The sequence below is a fragment of the Juglans regia genome, chromosome 6, assembly GCF_001411555.2.
Source record: "Juglans regia cultivar Chandler chromosome 6, Walnut 2.0, whole genome shotgun sequence".
NCBI classification, from domain to species: Eukaryota; Viridiplantae; Streptophyta; class Magnoliopsida; order Fagales; family Juglandaceae; genus Juglans; species Juglans regia.
Window position 1 is genome coordinate 28609418 of NC_049906.1, and position 15066 is coordinate 28624483.

General features: G+C 37.9%; 1 protein-coding gene across 2 annotated transcripts in view; it reads left to right on the top strand.

Moving 5' to 3' along the window:
* LOC108984299 (transcription initiation factor TFIID subunit 2) overlaps nucleotides 1-14439 on the top strand; it is a 54038-nt gene extending 39599 nt beyond the window's left edge. Inside the window, exons 18-26 of one of the 2 annotated variants that reach the window (XM_018956206.2) lie at nucleotides 455-534; nucleotides 623-665; nucleotides 1731-1817; nucleotides 8691-8780; nucleotides 11279-11337; nucleotides 11430-11520; nucleotides 11599-11764; nucleotides 12600-12783; nucleotides 13140-14439. In XM_018956206.2, coding sequence (XP_018811751.2) covers nucleotides 455-534; nucleotides 623-665; nucleotides 1731-1817; nucleotides 8691-8780; nucleotides 11279-11337; nucleotides 11430-11520; nucleotides 11599-11764; nucleotides 12600-12783; nucleotides 13140-14295 — 1956 coding nt within the window. In that variant the 3' untranslated portion in view covers nucleotides 14296-14439. The remainder of the gene's footprint in view (nucleotides 1-454; nucleotides 535-622; nucleotides 666-1730; nucleotides 1818-8690; nucleotides 8781-11278; nucleotides 11338-11429; nucleotides 11521-11598; nucleotides 11765-12599; nucleotides 12784-13139) is intronic. The other variant, XM_018956207.2, reaches the window with a different exon arrangement.
* Nucleotides 14440-15066: the final 627 nt, after the last annotated feature.

A 15066-nucleotide genomic window follows, 5' to 3' on the forward strand; every position in this document is an offset into this window, starting at 1 on the left:
CACATCATACCACAGTAGCTAACTAGCTTCCAACATAGTGAGCATTTGACTTGGCTTGATAAAACTAATTGTGCCATATCTAGCTTCACTTCCCAAACCTACTATGATTGATAAGGCCTTAAAAGAGTTCACTTAGGGCTGCCCTCTATTATATATTTGCACTCCATCCATCCAACATGCTACTAAATTTAGTTTCTACCACCAATCTCCATGGCAAAACGCAATAACCATTTAGCAAAACAAAGTTTTATTGAACAATAACAAGTTTCAAATTGAATTTGAAATTATTGTTACTTATTTCGCTTTGTACTATTGCTTGTGTATTCAATGGCAATGCCTTTATCTACATTTTTTTAGGGGCAAAATAAAATGACTTTGGCTACTAATTTATGTCTTCAGTGACACAAATATTAAATATTGACTTTGACTTGTGTTTTCTGTCATTGACAAGCAGGAAACTGATTGGGCTGGTTTAGTTCATTTGGTGAAATTTTATAAAAGTAGGAGGTTTGATGCAAACATTGGACTCCCCAAGTATGATTACTTACAAATGTGGTTATTGTAGTGGGCTGATTGTTATGATATGAAGTTGAAATAGTTTGTTTTATGCTAATCTTATCAGGCCAAATGACTTTCACGATTTTCCAGAGTATTTTGTTCTAGAGGTAATGCACTGAGGTAGGATATGTAAAAGTTGTATGCGATGTCATGTGATTGGTTACATAATTTACATTAATAATTCACTTAATTTTAATTTTAGTAATTTAAATAATTTTTTTAATTAATTTATTTGAAAAAAAAATGAAACAAAATAACAAAAACAAAATAATTGGGACCAATGGCTACCGGTCTGGTCCCTGTAGGTGTTCAGTCCGGTCCGTTTCGGTCCATCAACCCCCCCCCCCCCAGGCGAGCGGACCGGACCGGACCGATTTACACCCCTAGTTGATGTGCATATATTTGATTGAACTTTTTTGATGAATTGTGCTTTACAGTTTAAATTTTTCTTCCGTTACTGAAGTTGATCGAGGATGTTTAATTCCTTCGTCTGATTATTGTTGGTGATTAGACGATGAGTTGTTAATTTGCTAATGTCCAATTTATCACCTGTTGGCTTTCATGGCTTGTTAGAGTTGAATGAAGCAATTGGAAGTTAAATTTGACCAGCTCAAACTGATGCTTGACCTAGAAAACTATGATCAAATATAGGAGCGCAGAACAGAATAGATGTTCGTTCATTTCTCTAGGCTGACATCAACTGTTGCAGAGAAGAGATAAAAGAGATGCCTTGTTTAGATTGTACACATTCATTTCATCCTTTCTATTAATTTAAAAAAAAAAGAAAACTAGTGTCTTTGCAGATAAAGGAGTGATAGAAACTTTGAGAATTGTGAACAAATGCTGAACAAGCGAACTTTCTTTTTCAATACTCTCTTCCTTTGGAAATCTTCTATTGACTTTAATGGGCCTTGCTTTCATGATTTTCTTGTGTAGTTTTCTTCTTTTCTAGATAGCTATATCTCCTGTGTGCATCTTGTCTACTAGGATTGCACCTTTGGCACTTTTTAATAAAAATGTATTGTTTAAAAAACTTAGAGGGTATTACTTTAAATTTTTATGAGTAATACTTAGGATATTACTCTCTTGCCACATATTACAGAACAAAATTTCTACTAGTTCATAGCAGCTAGGAAAATCCTTTTTTTCTTTTTTAATTTTGGTTTTCTCAGGCCATACCACATGCTGTAGCTATGGTCAGAGCTGCAGACAAGAAAAGTCCAAGAGAAGCTGTTGAGTTTATATTACAACTTTTGAAGGTACTTATTCTTTTCATACTGCTTGTATGACATGGCCAGCAATATTCACATGACAGAACAACCACAAAGAATATCTATCCTGATTGCCTCTTGTTTGCATTTCTGTAATGGAAGATTTAAAAGAACTAGTAATTCAGTATGGAATGAGTAGGGTAAGGAAGCTTAACAGTGGGAGTAGTCTATACTAAGAGAAGCCCCCATTCACGATTTTTCTATTTCATCTTTATAGAAGTTACAAGACCCGAGGGTAGGCCAAATGATAAGGGCAAACTTGTGTGCGTGCCCCATGTTACAGGTTCAATTCCCCCTAGGATCAGGCTGCAATTCAAGTGGGAGGCCATGGCGGTGGGTTGCTGGGGTAGTCTCCCCGGGGGTTTAGGTTCCATGGGTGAGTCTTAAGGGCTCTGCCGTGGGGTGGTTCCCTCATCATAAAAAAATAATAATAATAAAAAAAAAAAGTTACAAGTTTAATGTGGTCAAAACCTCAAACATTTAGGCCATGTTTGATTACGTAGTTCATGTAAGATGAGATGAGATGTTTTATTAAAATTTGAATAAAATATTGTTATAATATAATTTTTATTTTGGGATTTAAAAAAGTTGAATTGTTTATTATATTTTGTGTATGAGTTTGAGAAAATTGTAATGATTATATAAGATGAGATGAGATAGTTTGGTTTTATGTAACCAAACCAGCCCGTAGGTTTTATAGCCAGATTGTATAAACTTCCTCTTGAAGTCCTGGAGCTTTTGGACAAGAAAGTGGTAATATCTTATTGGATTATTTACCTTTTCCTTTCATATTCCCCCCCCGCCCCCCCCTCTCCTTTTTCATAATTTACCCATAAACATTGAATCATAGGTTGGTCCAAAGGACTAGAGTCGGCTTCCTTAAGTCTGTTGTTCCTCAGTAGCTCAGTGGTAGAGCGGTCGACTGTTAACTTACTGGTTGTAGGTTCAAATCCGTGTAACTTGGACCCTAATTTAAAGTTTCAATATCAGTTAAGCTCCAATTACTGTTTGATTTAATGGAAATATGCATCAAAACGCAAAATTACCCTTAGGCATATTAAAACTAAGCCTATCAATAGTGCATGAAAATTCATTTCATTGTTCTACACATCTTTGTAATAGCCAAATTGGTCTTTTACAGAGCGGGGTAGCTGAAAATGAAATTTTAAACTAAGGTTCAAGTTGAAAATGAAAAAGGAACTACTTATAACTGAAAATCAGCTCTGCAGTGGAAAGCAGTCATTGTATGCTTGCAGAAGATGGAGTTGGGCTTTATTTCTTTAAGCCCAACTAGAAGTTGTGGGGTTGTCATCAAGTGCGTTGATCTTACTTACAATCTGATGGGGCTTCAGGAAGTATTGGCAATGTGGGATAAGAGGGTGTTTGAAAAAATGGAAGATTGTGTGGGCAAATTTACAGTGGCTTATACATCTAAGAATGTTGTGGATGGTTTTTGTGGGCCTTCACGGTAGTTTATTGACCTAGTCTAGATAATACTGTAAGGTTATTGTGGGGGTGAATTGGCAGGATTTTGTAGCCTGTGGGGCATGTCATGGTGCATTGGTGGCGACTTTAGCATCACTCTGTTTCTGAGTGAAAGATTGGCAGGCTCTATCATCAACTCAGTTATGGTGGATTTCTCTAATTTCATCTTAGAGCAAGATCACTTGGATATCCCTCTTGTAGGCGGCACATTCACGTGGTCCAGCATGGTCGAGAGTTGATAGATTCTTGGAATGGACATGCGTTTGATACTGTGGAATGGCAAAAGAACTCTCTCTTCAAGGAACTTTAGTGTTTTGAGGGTGTGGAGGCGGTGGGAGTACTATCAAGTCGAGAGAGCACGTAAAATTCAGGTGACTATGGATCTTGAAAGGGTTACACTCATGGAGGAGATTTCTTGGAGGCAAAAACCGTGGGCATTACAGTTGAGGGAGGGGGAATAAGTGCACAAAGTTTGTCCATCATGTAGCTAACTTGCTTAAGGGGAATAATACCATTGAGATGATGATAGTGTATGGTGTACTATCATCGAATCTGCCTTGGATCTTATAACATATTGTACAATACTACCTACTACTTGCTATCTGAACAATAAACTTGGAGTCCGAAGCTTGACAGACTTGTATTTGAGTCACTAGACCAGCAGGAAGTGGGATGGTTAGAGAGGCCTTTTGATGAGCCAGGGATATGTAAAGTGGTAAATGCATCGCTAGCGACATGGCTCTAGGCCTCAACGGATTCCCATGCAAACAAAAAGTCTGAAAAAAGCCTCGATGCTAACTTCATTGTCCTTATCCCTAAAAAGCTGGGTGTGGTAGACGTAAAGGATTACCATTCCATTAGCCTTTTGAATTGGAAGTACAAATTCATATAAAAATTGTTGGCGAATAGAATGAGTACATTGATGAAAAAATTGTTTGAAATCCCAAAACACTTTTGTAAAAGCTAGGCAAATCCGTGACTTGGTGCTTATTGCTAATGAACGCTTGGATGGTAGGCAAAAGTCAGGAAAGTTGAGGTCCCTGTAAGTTGGATATGGAGAACACCTATGATAAAGTCATTTGGAAGTTCCTATTTTACATGCTTGAGAGATGATGTTTCGGGGAGCGTGGTGTTGGTTTAAGCATTGTACCTATATAGTCTGTTTCTCTATATTCGTGAATGACACACCAATGAGCTTCTTCAACAGCTCTCTAGGCTTGCAACAAGGTGATGGTTTATCTCCATTACTTTTGTTTTCGTAATAGAAGCCTTTAGCAAAATGATTTCAAGTATTGTAGATGGTGGATTCCTTTTGGGATTTTCAATGAGGGAGACAAGCATCGACATTCTCAATATTTCTCATCTTTAATTTGCAAATGACACCTTTGTTTTTCCTGGGGCTAACCAAGACTACTTCCAAACATTGAGGGCACTTCTTTGTGCTCTGAAGTTGTTCCCAGATTGATAGTGTAGCTTGTAAAGTCTAAATTATTTGCGATGGGAAAATGCCCAATTATGGAGATTTTGGCTAACATCGTAGGGGTGCAAAATATTCTCATTGAGATATCTCGGCCTCCCTTTGGGGCACTTCATTCAAGTCAAAGTCTATTTTGGATGGGGTAATCAAAAAAATGGTGTGCAGATTGTCTTTTTGAAAGAGGATGTACTTGTCCAAAGGTGGAAGGGTCACTTTGATTGGAAGCACTCTTTCCAGCCTGCCTGCATATTTCTTGTTCTCGATTCCACTGTGTGCTAGCAACCATATAGAGCTACAAAAGGATTTCCTATGGCTGCGATGGAATGTGTTCAAATTTCACCTTCTGAATTGGGTCACAGTATGCACCTCAATCCAAGGTGGAGGGTTGGGAATCAGGAGTCTGCTGGTTTTTAATAAGGCTTTGTTGGGGAATGGTTGTGGCGATACCAACATGAAAGGAGAGCTTTGTGTGGGGCTGTAATAGACGCTAAATATGGTGAGGCTTGGGGCAAATGGTGTTCGAATGAGGTTAATGGACCACATGGGGTGGGGCTATGAAAGCATATAGGTAGAGGATTGGGGACTTTCTCTAGACATACTAGTCTTGAGGTGGGCGATGGGTCTAGGATTAAATTATGGTATGATCTTTGGGGTTGGGACAACGTTCTCAATGTTGCCTATCCCGAAATCTGTGGAATAGCATGGATGCAGAACTATCCAATTGCTTTCTCCAATGAATGTAAGCTTCATTAGAGCCACACAAGATTGGGAAAAGTACATGCCTTCGCAGAGTTTTACAATCTTTGTACTCTTACCAGAGTGAGGGCGTGGGGGGGAGTAGACAAGATCTTGTAGCGATTTTATTCCACTGGAAGAGTATTTGGAAGACCAGTGTACCCCTAAAAGTATCTTTTTCTTTATTTGGACAACTTAGGGAAGATTCTGACCATAGACAATCTTAAGAAAATGCCAGATCATCGTGATGGTTTGGTGTGGCATGTGCAAGAAGAGTGGGTGACCGTTGAGCATCTACTACTTCATTTTGAGGTTGCTTCAACCCTATAGAATGTTTTTCTCTCTAGAGTGGGCTTAGCATGGTTGATGCCAAAAAGGGTGGTTGATTTTCTTTCAAATTGGAGTGGTTTACTTGGCAATCAACAAAGTTTGCAGCTATATGGAAAATGGTCCCCATTTGCCTATGATGGCGTCTTTGAAAGGAAAGGAATGATAGAAGACTCGAAGATCACGAGTGGTCAATGAATGAGCTTGAACTTACTTTTTTAACACTTTACTTTGTTGGTGAATTGTGGTAGAATTTGATGGGTTGAATATCCACGATTTTCTTGTAACAACTGTTAATCATGCCTAGGTGTTGCTCTTGTATTTCCCATGTACATGGGCTATGCCTATCATTATCATCAATGAAATATCTGTTTGCCGATTAAAAAAAAAGTAGAAGTGGAGAGGTAGTTGATGAAGGGAAAATGTGATTAAATGTATGTTATTTGAACTGCAGCCTTCTAGTGATATTACCATTCCAGAGGTTCCGTACCTTGAACTTGTTTACGACATTGATATCTAAGTTTGGATTGGTTGAATTTCTCATGCCAAGTATAGCTTCCCTACTGGTCTTTGAAGTCCTTTTGTTTTTGCTCCTTTTTTTCACTTTGTTTTATTTTTCTGTGTGCCTTAGATATTTAGTTTGCAATAATTTATGCAGTTATGTTTGAAACAAAAAGAATCATTGACCTTGCTAATAACACATTAATATCTCATAACATGGCATTAGGTACCCTTTAGTTGTTTTAGGATACATCTTTAAAATAAATTCTATCAATCTTAAAAATAAAGGGAGCCACACACACTCTTGTTTCTTTTCCTTTTATTGTGGTTGATAGACTCCATTCTTGTAAGTCAATTTGATTTCGGTAAACCTCTAAAGAAAATGGTGTTAATATCCCTTTGCTGCAATCGTGCTACGTCTGAATGTAGCAATGCCAAATTCTGTGTTTTTAGTAATATGCATGGTGGTGACTGCTAAGCAACAACTTTTTTTTTTCGTTTTTAATTGTGTGAAAATCATAAAACCGTGATTCTTGTTGGAAATAGCTTCTTTTCTCTCTGTTTCTTGTCTTATCAGTGATAACATGTTAGCAATGGGTCTGTTGAGCCATTTTTGGGTTGAATCAAAGCCTTTTTGAGCTTTAAATGGAAACAGGGAGTTACTACAATGAATATTGAGGAGAAGATTTGAGGGGGTGTGTGGTTTGCCTCCCTGAGTTGTATTGTTATAGGGTGACTAACGCCAATGGTGGAAGCGGTGCTACAGGGTGAGGGATATCCAGAGTTCATAAAACTCACTCAGTGATGGAAACAGAGCATACTTGGCCCAACATAGCTCCAACGCTCATGGTATTATTTAGCATTTGCCAAGTATGGTGGAGGAGTCCAGCAAAGTTTTATGGTTATACTGAACGGTTTTGAAGGTCTGGGTTGGGAGAAATTCACTGTTGAGCCATGCCAAGCCACTGCTCTGGTTTTCTCGGTTCATGTTAATGGATCATTGGGGAAGAGCTTGTTTATAAGCTTTTGCGTCATGAGGGAAGAGCTTGCACAAGCTAGCGGGTCATGGGGGATGCAAAGTGGAGTTGAGCAGAAAGATCTGAGTGATCTGACTGTTGTCACAGCTAATAAAGTGATCGTAAGTGGTGGCCTTGTGTGCATTTGGTCCAGCCTCAGTGACAGTGATTTCTAATAGGGCCAGTAAGGGGAACAAGTAAGGTGGCGAAGTAGCCGTTGAGGACTGATCTTCTGCTTACAAAAGCATTTCTTAGGGAGCAGGAGCTGAGTTTGGTCATTCCAATGTTGGCTTGGCAAAAATAGAGCATACATTATACCAAGAAACATGAGAAAGAAATTGAAATGAAAGAGGTTATTGCTTCTTTATCAACAAAGGTGGACTTGGGCAAGAGCGGGTTTGTCACACAGCCTGCTGAGAAGGGGCCCAAGGGTGGGGGGCTCAAGGTTAGCACAGAGGGCAACAAAGGCCCGGCTAACAACAAATTGAACAAAACTGGCCCCATTTTTTAAATTGGAGGAAGGGAATAAGAATCAAAGTCCACGTGATAACAGGAGTGGAGCGAAGTCGCTTAAGCTTGATAAAGGAAAAGAGAATTCGATTCGACCCGTTTACTTAGTTTGTCTATATTTGAAACGGATTCCGCGTGGGGTTTTTTTGCTCCAGTGATGGCTGAAACCTTTTTGGACTTGGAATAAAATTATCAAAAAGGTTTTCATGAAGTGTCAATGTGTTCCCTACATTTTCCAATTAGAACAATTAGGCTGAATTAGCCATAGATAAAACCTTCTGCTAAAGTTGTTTGTTACATCATAGTGAATTTAATCACATGAATCACTTGTGATAAACCACATAATACAATAACCCACCATCCGTTTGATCATCACACTGGTCTTCTCCTTGGTAATCATTTGCCTCATTCTCTGTAACTATTTTTGCATGTTCAGTATCTGACGAAATTGTGCATGTTGAAAACTCAAGTTCGACCAGGGTAGTGGTCTTGAACATGCAAAACTTTTGGGACCAAGAGAGCTCTAATTTGGTTCTTGATTCAAATATAACCCATTCTAAAGTATCCACACCACCAAAGAGATTGGCTAGAAGATTATTATTATTTTTGGAGTATCATTGTAATGTATTGTTCTAGTTCGCATCCCTCTTCCCCCTGAAATGTGTAAAGCCAGCATTAATTTCTCATATTTCCACCCTACTTACAAAAAAAAATTTCATATTTCCATCCCATTAAATCTTCACTATGCACAGTGGTTGACCTGATTTAATCTTTCTTTCTTTCCTTTTTTTCTGGTTCATTTACTGACAGTATAACGACAACAATGGTAATACTTACTCTGATGTGTTCTGGCTTGCTGCACTGGTCCAGTCGGTCGGTGAGCTTGAATTTGGGCAACAGGTTTGTGAATCTTGTTATTCTCCTTGGTTCTCCTTTCTTAGATGCTGTAATTTTTTTAGTAAGTGGACAATGCTCAACTTTCACAGTTAACTTTTTGCTAGGTAGTGTCCCATTTCAATCTGCCTATTATTTTCTCTCAATTGCCCTTTTATTTCACTGTTGGCTTTTGTTACTCTCTCTCTCTCTCTCTCATACCAAACAAAGAAATAAACTAGGGCTGAACAGAAACTGACGAAACCGGCCGCCATCGATGCAAACCGACCGGCCGTGTCAGGAACCGGCCAGGACTGGTGGAGAACCGGCCGGCGTGCAGTGGTTATTTGCTCAAACCAAAGTTGATCGGTTCGGTCCCGGTTTGAACCACTATCAAACCGCCGAACCGGCCAATAGTATATTATGTTTCAATCTTATATATGAAACGACGCCGTTCCACTTAAGTTTAAGTGGAACGGCATCGTTTATGCTTGTAATTGTGTTTTAAACACAACTGAAACGACGTTGTTTGGTGTTAAACCAAACGGCGTCATTTTAGCCTTAACTTATAAAAAAAAATAAGTGGAATGATGCCGTTTATTTTAAATCAAACAGCGTCGTTTCGATATTATATCGTCTTCAACCTCCGTTCTTCTTTCCCAATCGATTTCCAGTTTCTCTCATCCTCTCTCTCTCTCTCTCCTCTGCAACTCTCTCAGACCACCATCGCCGCTAGCTCAAACCAAGAAATCGACTGTGAACCGCCAGAGAACCACCGGAGTTGATACGACCGGTTTTCTCCTCTCCATTGACCGGTTACGGCCGGTTGCTCCTCCATATTTCCTCTCGTCGGTTGGCGTCGGTTTTGCCCAAAAACCGCTCCGATGGTGTCTGTTTTCACCCGAAAATAAACATACCCGTTATCTTACATTTCATTTTGATACACAATACTTACTATTTTAATGAGTCATTGTATTATATTATTAATATTAATTCGATCTAGAAATGAATCAACAAAATCTTCTTATTTATTTGAAGATCTATTTTTATTTTTACTTTTTGTGAATACAGAAATAGACCATACTTTTGTATACGGTATCCAATTCGAATCCAATTTATTTTTTAAATTATATTGATTATTGATTACTAAAGTAAGTAATTTTATTTGACAAAAATAAAAAATTCTTAACGACCAGCACGAACTGTACATAGTGCTTATGAGAGATTTGTATCCCATCGCCTATTCATTACTTCCAACTTTTTTGCTAATGGTGCGATAAAGTGGATCAACTGTCTGTTAATCTTTCTTTAGTATTTGGTAGTGTTGGTAGTTGTCTGCAGTATTCTATCAAACTGATACTGGATTGAAATTCATGCTTATTTCTTACCTTCCAAAAGATTATTAGTTCTGTAAAAATAATTTTTAATTGTCCATTGAGGCATGTTTACTTAAAAAATGAAAAATAAAAGAATGCATAGGGGAGTTATAAACCTAGCTTGTTAGTGATTCAAATTTGAGCATCCTGAGGTTCAATTTTTTGTCTTGGAAGGCCTCCTTAAAGCAGCTTTAGGTTTTCTTCTTTTAGAGTGTGAAAATGGATTGAAGAATGGTTTTATAGTTATGCAGTCAAATGCATTTCTTGAAAATCTGTATCTGCCATAATGAAGGGTTTGACGGCAATCCTCATTTTGACTCTGGCAAGTAAATGAGGTTATGTTTCTACTTGCTGTTAAACTGATCACTTTTGTGAATTGGCCCATATCGCAAAGCTTTTTGCTGGATGACCTTTGATGAATCTGTACTAACAAAATAGATCTTTGCATGCTTACTCATCATCTTTGTAAAGATCACCAGTTACTTTTCTTTTAATTCACGCTGAAATATAAGTTTACCCAAAAATACTTTTGAAGTGTTTTGATTCTTGCACTCTGACAATCATACATGTGTGAGTTTGAACTTCCCTTCTCTCTTTAGCATTCCACTTTGCTGTCTTGTCGGTTGCATAAGATATGAATGCCCAAAGTGTTTGTAATACTGGGTGATTAGGACTCACTAATAAACGGGTGCATCCTGGTCAATATACAGCTTATGAGGATCCTAGAAGCTGTCTTGTGTTTGGTTCATACTTACAATGTCACACTAACTACTAAATGTCTGAGCAGCTTCTAACAACCTTTTGGGCTTGGATTCTAGAGAAAATCGTTTTATTTTCTGTATCTTTTATGGTTTGGTGTTTTTAAGGATTTTTTGCATTTTCTTTAATGTTTACTGAGTTTTGACTGACTTATCTATACAAAGGTGGTATAGTTTTCTTTTGGTCTGTTATTGGCTTGCCTGAAATTTTTGTTAGAGCTGCCACTGCATTTATTGCTTGACTCACAAGCATTTGACGTTACTCCTCTTTTCTGTTGTCTCTGGTATGAACATGTATGGTAAATACTTCTCTAGGATTCCAATTTTTGTTTTCTCTGCTACCATTTGTTTTGAGAACTTACCTTTCTGGTCGTCCTTTAATTTATTCCAGAGTGTTCTATTTTTAACATCTCTTCTCAAGCGCATCGACAGACTTTTACAGTTTGACAGGTGCGTTTAACTCCTTGCATATCTGATATCGTGGACTATGAGCCATAATTACCTGTAATTGATTTCATATATCTGGGATTGACATGTACCAGGCTGATGCCTAGCCACAATGGGATCTTAACAGTCAGTTGTATTCGGACCCTGACACAGATTGCATTAAAGCTTTCAGAGTTCATACCTCTTGTATGTGTTTTCTTGTCCCCATCATACTGCTTTTAAGATTTCTTGGCCCTTGAGTTCACTTTATCGGAATGGCTGCAGGATCGTGTCATAGAACTTATAAGACCTTTTCGGGATTTCAAGACAATATGGCAAGTTCGAATTGAAGCAAGTAGGGCACTTCTTGATCTAGAATTACACTGTAAAGGCATTGATGCAGCATTGTCATTGTTTATCAAATATTTAGAGGAAGAGCCATCTTTCAGAGGTACGCACTAATTTCTGCGGTGCAAACGTTGTTTTCATGGGCTTGTGTTTTTTTGTTTTGGTGGTTTCCTATGTCATATCCCGGATTAAGTATAAAAAGGTAGTGATTGGGATCCTGCATTGTTTAGGAGGGAGAAATTCTCATCTTTTCTATGATTTCAAAAGGTTTCAATTGTAACCTTGACCTGTCATTTTGTAGTATTGGCTAAAATATGGCTTAAGCCTTTCTTTGGGTGGTTACAAATGATATCAAAGCCAAATCTAACAAGAAATGTGGGACTTAAGCCATGCCACATATGATGAAATGGCCCGATGTGGATGTTGAGAATTTAATGGGGGGATTGTAATATCTCGAATTTAGTATCAGAATGTGGTGAATGAAATCCAACCTTGCTTAGGAATGAGAAAACCTCGTCTTATATATGATTCCAAGGGGCTTCAATTGCAATCTTGACTATTCCTTTTGGAGCATAGGCCCAAGTGTGGCTCGGGCCTTTCCTTGGGTACATCCTAGGAATTATTTTTTCCCTCGATACTTTGTTTCAATAGATCCTAGATTTTTATTACTAGTTTTTTGGGTGTTTGGGGGGAGGGGGAAGTGGTTTATATGATGAGGCGTTATTTTTCTTATTAATAATTTCCCAATGAGATATACAACAGACAGAGATTACACAAAAGTAAACCCACAAACTTACATGGTTTCATGGGATTTATTAGATCTACTTTACAATAAAAGTAACTTTACAATGTGACGTATTATATCAAATCACGTCAGTTTGTGGTTTACTTTTTAATAATCCCTTTATGGCTAAAGTATTTCCCTTTCCCAATTGCAGGACAAGTGAAATTGGGTGTACATGCTATGCGGTTATGTCAGATAAGTGGTGGATCTGATTCTAATGATAACATAAAGAGCGAGGTTCTTGTGTCTTTACTTCTCCTACTTGATGGTCGTATTGGGTTCAACAATGTCTTTCTTCGGCACCACTTGTTCTGCATTATACAAATCCTTGCAGGAAGGTAGGAATTCCCTTTCCTTCTTCAGAGGGGAGGGGGGAACTTCTTCTCTCTTTATTCTTTTGTCTGATTTGCTTTTTTTTTTCCCGGTCCCCAATTGTTTTGACTTTCAATAATGGGTAGTTTCGTTGGAATAAGTTTCCATGAATTAATCACATGTATTTTCACCTTTTTACTTAAAAATTATATTAAGTTACTTGGTCCTTTTTTTTCCAACGTTCTTGCAATTATTTTGGTTCTCTTTGGCTTGTGTATGCTGGAAATAGCTTTTCGCTTTCTGCATCTTAATGCTATCTTTTTTCTTCTTTTTCTTTTTTATAAAATTAATTTTGGGCGGAACGTGAACTCTTATTTTTCAGGTCCCCAACTCTATGCGGAGTGCCCAGAGAAACTAGAACATTGCTTATGGGTGATGCTGAAACTTCCATTGAACAGAAGAACATGATTTCATCGCTTGTTCCTGAAATGAAACTTCCAGACTTACCTTCTGATATCCCGAACCATCCAGAACCACCTTCTAACACGCGGCATCCTCTGGAGACACCTCCTGACATTCCGAACCCTTCACATGAAGTTTTGGCTATTCCTCATGCTTCCAAGGAGGCAGACACTGTTTCCAGCGGTCATGAACGTAAGATGCCATCTATTAAAATCAGGGTCAAGCAATCTGCTGCCACCAGTAGAACTGAGGATGCTGATAACAAAACTGTCGAGAAATCTCAGGGTGGGCAACACGAAACTGATCATGGGGCAAGTAGTTCTGTGTCTGTGGATGCACCCCAAAGGAATTTTGCGGGGGTTGTAAGCATCAGCAACCAAAATCTTGAGGAAGTAAATTCATGCCATGATCATGGTTCTCGAATGACTGCCAGCATTGGTAGTGCAAAACCTGCAAGTGATGGTGACGAAATTCGAAAAGAACTCCTGTGCACTGCAGATTCAAGCAAAGTTTCAGGACAACTTCAGGCTGATGTTCCATTATCATCTAGCTTCATCCAAGATAACAATATAGATGCTTATGCGCAAAAATTCGCATCTCTTCAAACTCTTTCAATTGGTAGAAGTGGTCTTGATGGTGGTTCACTTGGCTTGACAGATTCTTCTCTGCATGAAAAGGAGAAGAAGAAGGAAAAGAAGAAGGGCAAGGAGAAGAAAAGGAAGCGGGAAGACCATAAAGAACGCCGAGATGACCCTGAGTATTTGGAACGTAAGCGTTTGAAGAAGGAGAAAAAGCAGAAAGAAAAGGAGATGGCAAAGCTACCGAGCAAGGAGACAAATTCGTCTTCTGTAGAGCCAACTAAGAAAGGGGAACCTAGAATGAAGTCGGCTCCTGCGCTATTGAATCCAAATGAACCCAGTGCATCTGATGCGGTGACCAAAAGGGTTGCAAACGAACGCCGGGGATCGGATAGTATGACAAAAAGGGTTGATGTCAAGCCTGAGGCATCGGAAGGCACTTCTGCTGCTCCAAAAATTCGAATTAAAATAAAAAACCGAACGCTTAACAAATCATAGATGTTGTATTTTATGCTTCTTCTCTTTATAGATTCTTCATTTCCGGCAGTGTGTAGAAGTAGAGCGTTCATATGAGGGACTGCTTTGTATTGACACAATAATAATTGTATTAGATGCATTTTTGTTTGTCATTTATTCTTCCAATTAATCAGTTTATGTGAAATTTTAACTATACTAGTTGAGAACTATGCGCTCTCAAAGAATTGGTAAATTTTCATTCAAGTATTTAAGTTTGTATTAAACATAGAAAATCTATAAAGTACTCGATCTGGGAGATTTTCAGATCTTTCCTGTGAGATTTGGACAAGAACTTGAGAGGATCTCGATCTTGCTGTAACCACACCACCATTCTATTATAGATGGAAAATGATACTTGGTTTATGAGTTTGTCTCCTTAAAGTTACCTTTTGTGTACTTTATTTTTTATTTTTTTAATGGTTAATAAAGTTATTATTAGTGAAGTCATGTATTTTTTTTTTCTTTTTAAAAAATATTTAAAAGAAAAAAAAAAGTATAATTTACATTAATAGATATTTTTCTCTCATGCACACACAAGCGGAATTGAATTACTACACTTTAATTAATGAGCTAATACGTACCGATACTTATATTTTTAGTATAATTATATTATTATGAATAATGAAAAGTCCTCTCTTTAGTCTCTAAATATCGTTTTCCATCATTTTAATCAAATCCATTTTAAAGAAGAAAGAGAACAAATAAGGAATAATATAAGAATCAACTCCAGAATATTGAACTAAGAACGAAGAA